Here is a 5,901-nt window from a genome sequence, read left to right on the forward strand (position 1 = left end):
CTTTCTCCTGCTTCCTCATTGAAACATTCGCTAACTCCCAACACCCTCACTTCGGGCCCTCTAGCCACCATGCCACTGCTGCTCAAAGCCATGAACAAAGGATACATGGAGATTCAGTCTCTACTCTGCTCAGGTCCTGATGCAAGATACGCCAGGTGGGGATGCACCAAGAGGTGGCTGTAGTACCTCCCAGCAGAGGGAGTGACAACTGGGGAGGAGAGTTGCTCCTGGAGGGTCTTCAGTATCTCCTGGCAGCGAGCTATAGGACGATGGTGTCCTTGCAGCAGGTGGATTATATCAGTGGGATAAATAGCAGATTAAATGGCTCAAACTGACCAACGGTGAGTGATAATGTTGTATGGATTATAAATCTTTCAGTCACTATTTGCATTTGCACGTAATGCTAACTTTCTAAGTAAGCAGTGGCTCTTTATTTCATTTACTCTCCACCTATTTTAAAATATTCTCTCTCTCCATTTCCACACCTCTCCCAAGTGCCAATCCATTTGTGTCCCTGGGTGTCGGGAAGTGAGTGAGGTTAGCTTGTCCTCCAGTTTCGCACCCTGACCCTGGCTGCCACCTCTCTTTTGCTGGCTCAACCGAGATTGGGAACTTGCCACGTGAGGAATAACTTTTTAGCAAGAAAAGCCTTTAATAACAGGAGATTCTGATATATATATAGTTATAAAACCTAATTAACCATCTGTTCCTAATCTCAGCTGATGTTAGCTGAAGTTTCTGGCTTGTTTTCAGTAACATGATTCCTGTGGAAGGTACAGTATTAAAATTCTGCTTTGTACAGAGAAATTTCTGCTGCTAGAGTTGCGGCCTTGCTTGCCAAAGTCTTTTGGAAATTGCAGATTGGAACAAACACATTTTGAAGGACAACTTCACCTTAATTTTATTTCTAGCCAAGCTAATGGGGCCACTTACCATTCCTGATTTTATATTCCAAAAACAAATTATGGATAGTTTGCTTGGTGCTTTGATGAAAGTACACGTGGCTGTCATGTCCATTCAGCCGTCTGCACTATTGCCCTCTTATCTTATTGTACAAAGGTTATTGGTTTACGTACAGAATAGAATGATTTGATATTTATTACAACAGCATTTTGGCTAATCACATTTTAGAGACTGCAGGCCAAACGTGTATAATCAGATGATTCAAAAGACCGATATGTTCTGAGATGTGTCGACTACAACAACTTGCGTTTATATTAACCTTTAATTTAGGAAAACGTCCCAAGGCGCTTCACAGGAGTGTAATCAGACAAAAATTGACAAAATTGTCTTGTTCAGTTTGCTTTTTAAGCCTCTGGCCTGTGCTTTATTTGATGTGTCACATTCACATCTATTCCAATGGCTTTTTTGGGGGATTGGTATTGGTGCCCGAGCAAATAGTAGGCTCCGTACCCATCAGAGTCCTTCGCAAATTGTTCTAACCTTCTGTATTCTCTGAATTATCTTTTTTTTTGCCTCTTTAATTGAATCAGTTGCCACTCCAATGTTCTGTCAGGAAATGTTGCAGAATTTGTCGAGATGTCTGAATGTGACGTCGGTCATGTTTGCACGTGCACCTTTCAAGTTTGAGTCTGATACTCTGCTGGTGACGCAGATGTTGGTGTTTCAGCCCTCAGTGTAGGAAACGTGATTTAAATTAATGGGCTTTGCCTTGTATTGTTGCTTTTTCAGCAAATTGTGAAAGTGCAGCTGTAATGATCGGATTTGGCCTTTACCCATGAATGCTGTTGAACATTCAGTTTTTCCATCCCTCTGTATGTAGGCTATGTTTTGCCCCTGAGTTTGTAGATTGTGTGTTGTCCATTTGAAAGAATGTTGAGTTGCAAGAATGGGAATTGTTTTAATTCAGCATTGCTGCAGGCCTTGGGAATTAGCATGCAGATTCTAAATGTGCATTAAGTTCATTGGATTATCTGTGATCGAATGCCATTTTGTGAGTTTTGATGTGCAACGACATACTTTTTTTTGGATACTAGGAAGTACAGTAACTAGTGTTCAATGTAGCTTAGAAAACCCAAACATATATACTTAAGCACCAAAATGAAAGTTTATTCTGTCTCATTCATAGCACATCCACCCACCTTGCATGCAATACATAGATCTTGCTTTCACAATACTGTGGATTATTCTAATCTCATATTTGCTTTATTGTAGGTTCCTGTAAGATAACACACTTGTTTTGAGGGTTATCCCAAATAAAGATCTTGCACCCTACCAGATTGTAAGTGGCTTTCTAGGCAAGAAAACTTATTCTAACTGGAAATCTGTTGCATGTTCTTGCCCTGAGGAAAACCTACAAATGGAAATACGTTTTTTTTAAAAATCTCGAGCTTTTTTTAAAGCGAGGCTCACCTATATATTTTATTCAGCTAATTCAAAATAAAACAATCTCATTTAAGGAGGATTTTTAAGCGCGTGCCTTTGAAAGACACTATAGTATTCCTCCCCCTCCCCTCCACCCCCCCCCCCCCCCTCAAAAAAAAGACATTTTTGGTAGATTTGAATCACAACACTGGTATGTCAATAAAGAATTGTACTGTTTCTTCAAACTGTACAGTTATAATATGAATGTAAACTGTTGTATAATCTGTAATATGCTAGATAAACAGAATGCATAATTCGTCACTTACCATTCATGCACTGAATATTTACAATGGATGAAACAAATCTTTACTCCTCTTTAGGGAAACACTGCTGGTTGAACTTGTGTGTGAATCCTGGTTACTGAGCCACTAACATTCTATCTCTCCCATTCTGCTTCCATCGAAATGTGTATTTTGTTAAATTGTGAAAACTAATTGACTCCACGATGTGGAAGAAGAATGGCATTACCATGTAGATGTGGGATTAGGAGGTTGGCCATTCATCTGAGGAACGTTTGACGGCTTGCCGTCCTGCTCGTTGCAGCCGTTTAATAATGTAAGCATAGTCCCATGGGGCGGCGAGTAGAATTACATGCTACAATTGCTTATGCATGTTTTATCTTCTGCATTATCTAATATTACAACTTCCCTGATGGGCACAGGTCTCCTCATCATGCTGCTGCTGTTCAAATCAACAGGGCCATTCCCTCTGTGGATTTTGATTGGTTTTTAACTTTTGTTTACAGTACCTGCCCTCAAAAAGTATGGGTCAATAGGCACCCTGCCTGCTAATAGCTTGCTGCTGACAGTTTACCTGCTCTGGAGGGCTAGAGGACACTGAAGAAGTTCCAGCTATAATATTTCAATTTGGTGAACAGGTAGAAAAGACTACACTTCTCAAAATCTTTACTTCAATATATATGAAGTATTTGACTGCATACAACATCACTTTTTATCTAAAGGAACAACACAAATAAGTAAAGTGAACAGGTACTGGATCTAATCTTATGATGTGAGTGATTTCACGGCGACAGCTACAATTTTCTGGTGTGTGACTTTGGTGAGCACTAATTTTTCTTGTATAAGACTGTTTTAGAACTGTGTTTTACGGTGCGATAAAAGAATCTTGCACAAACCATAGAGATGACTGATATGCTGCAGCTTCCTGCTGTACAGATCTCATCTTCAGGCAATGGCAGTGTGGCCTGGTCAAGATCCTCGACCCCAACGCTTCGCCGAAAGCGTTTCAAAATGAAACGTTGGAAGAATGTTCAGAGTGAGAAAGAACAACTGGTGAAAAACATTTACTGCGGCTCGCTAGCCAAAGAGTACCTGCAGCTTCCTTCAATTGAAATCACTCCATCGAGCGACGAGGATACCCCTTGGTCAAACTGTTCAACGCCAAGCGCTTCCCCACGCCGAAAACGCTTCTTGCTGAAGAAATGGCTGAAAGTTCGTGAGAAAAGGGAAGTAAGTGAGACCAGGTAGGTATTGAACGTAGAACTGTGAAATGAACAGTTAATGTGAAGTGCTGTAAAATAGAAACATCTCTCTATCTTCTAGTTGCTACGTGTTCCAAGAAAGATCAGGGATATTTTTGGGTGTCAGCATATATGATAGAGATAGATATATGCATTAAAATGCTGACACCACAATAATCCTTGTTTTTTTTCCTGGCACATGTAGCAACTAGAATAAAAACAGAAAATGCTGGAGAAACTCAGCAGGTCAGGCAGCATCTGTGAAGAGAGAAACAGAGTTAATATTTCAGGACCTGAACCGTTAACTGTTTCTCTCTTCACAGATGCTGCCTGACCTGCTGAGTTTCTCCAGCATTTTCTGTTTTTATTTCAGATTTCCAGCATCTGCAGTATTTTCTGTTTGTATTAGCAACTAGAATAACTGTTTTCGTAGTATCTGCTAACTACGTTCTAAGCAAAAATAAGTCTGACACAGAGTTTCATTGCACAGGAAGCTGAGTGCAGTTTATCATTACTTGCCTCTAGAGAGAACTTGCATCTGCCATACAAAGTATGGCTTTCAGACAAGGTAATTCAATTCAATTTTATTTGTCATATATGCAGCAGACATGTGTACTGCACGATGAAATGTTGATTTTTACGAGTCCTCCCAACATTGGAATAAATATGGCATTTTTATTATCTGGTTACCAGTATCTTTCTAATTTCTGATGCAATATAGTTATCTAACCCCCCCCCCCCCGCCCACCCATATGTACACGCATATGTGTGTGTGTGTGAAGTAAATATCCAAACATTTTTAACATCTGTTAGAGTTTGCAGTATTGTAGTGAATTGTAGCTCTCCTAAATTGCTGAGAGTTTTTTCTAAGATGATCTTGAAAATTACTGCTTGGTACTGGTTGTGAAAACGCACACACGTTTATCATTCTTTAATAGGCCTTCTAGGGAGTGAAAATATCTGGACAACGGAGAATCGTTACCTGTATTGCTCAGACATATCTCCTAATGATGTTCTTCCAGTTGCCCCACGATAGATTATCTTGTCCTTACTACCAAGAGGGATAGTGTATTTTTGGGATGGTGAGGGATGAGAAAATGGGAGCGTGTTTAAAAAAAAAAAAGTAATTAGACTGAAAAATTACAAGTTGCCTCGTATTTAGCATTGATCAGTGACATCTGAGAGAGTCAAGTCTGTACGTAAGGTCTTTGAAGAGCCAAGGATATCATCATCAATCATGTTGTACTGTATATAGAACGAGCTAGCCTGTTATATTTAGAGCCTTCTGACCGGCATCAATTGTTGAAGTAATAATTCTTAGAAAAAGTGTAATGCTGTCTATGAGTCTATTGTGTAATGTACAGTTTTGTATCTTGCAATGCAAGACAGTCAGACTAGATGCCATTTTCCATTTAAACAGCTTGGTTAATATGACAAGCTTTAAGGTTCTGTAAAGGAGTTGCATCTGGCTTGCAATCTTCACGTGGAAGCATTTAGTGGGATTATTAAACCGTTTATCACGTGTTTTGGGGGCTGACTAATCGAGATGTTAAGTACAAAACTTATCTTATCAAAACATCCTTCATAAGTTTTTCTGGAAATGGTTACTGAGCTCAGTCATGTTTCCTTTATTATCTGAATGATTGATTGATTGTGATCACTTTACACGGTGAAGTATGCTCTGCAGCCTTTTATGGTAACTCTTTGCTATCGTCCGATTTGGTCTCGATGACCTTGACACAAGTGCAAGTGAGGAAGGTTAGAATTTCTATAAGAGACGGGTCAGTTGCTCTTTTTAAAAAAAAAAAAATGTTTAAGAAAGATGAATTGTTGGGTGATCAAAAGTTAACCTGTTGAGATGTTCAGGCTTGGTATGTTCTGTAAATTCAGCAGCAGCATTATACCTAAACAGTGAATGTTGTGTTCAGGAGGAATGTTGAGGTTAGCTCAGCCCATGAGTTTGGTTTTCAAGGATCTAAAACCTGAGAACTGATATTTAGCAAGCGTGTGAAGCAGAGCAATGGAGTTGCAATATT

General features: G+C 39.6%; 1 protein-coding gene across 14 annotated transcripts in view; it reads left to right on the plus strand.

Annotated features, from left to right (window-relative positions):
* Window positions 1-2,157: 2,157 nt before the first annotated feature.
* gramd1ba (GRAM domain containing 1Ba) overlaps window positions 2,158-5,901 on the plus strand; it is a 458,121-nt gene continuing 454,377 nt past the window's right edge. For 12 of the 14 annotated variants that reach the window (XM_085968003.1, XM_085968011.1, XM_085968005.1 and 9 more), the window contains exons 1-2: window positions 2,159-2,242; window positions 3,131-3,868. In XM_085968003.1, coding sequence (XP_085824129.1) covers window positions 3,528-3,868 — 341 coding nt within the window. In that variant the 5' untranslated portion in view covers window positions 2,159-2,242; window positions 3,131-3,527. Of the gene's footprint in view, window positions 2,243-3,130; window positions 3,869-4,364; window positions 4,434-5,901 lie in introns of those variants that run through there. The other 2 variants (XM_085968004.1, XM_085968027.1) reach the window with 2 other exon arrangements.

Source organism: Somniosus microcephalus, chromosome 26 (genome assembly GCF_052327205.1).
Source record: "Somniosus microcephalus isolate GS21.2 chromosome 26, FLI_Smic_1.0, whole genome shotgun sequence".
NCBI classification, from domain to species: Eukaryota; Metazoa; Chordata; class Chondrichthyes; order Squaliformes; family Somniosidae; genus Somniosus; species Somniosus microcephalus.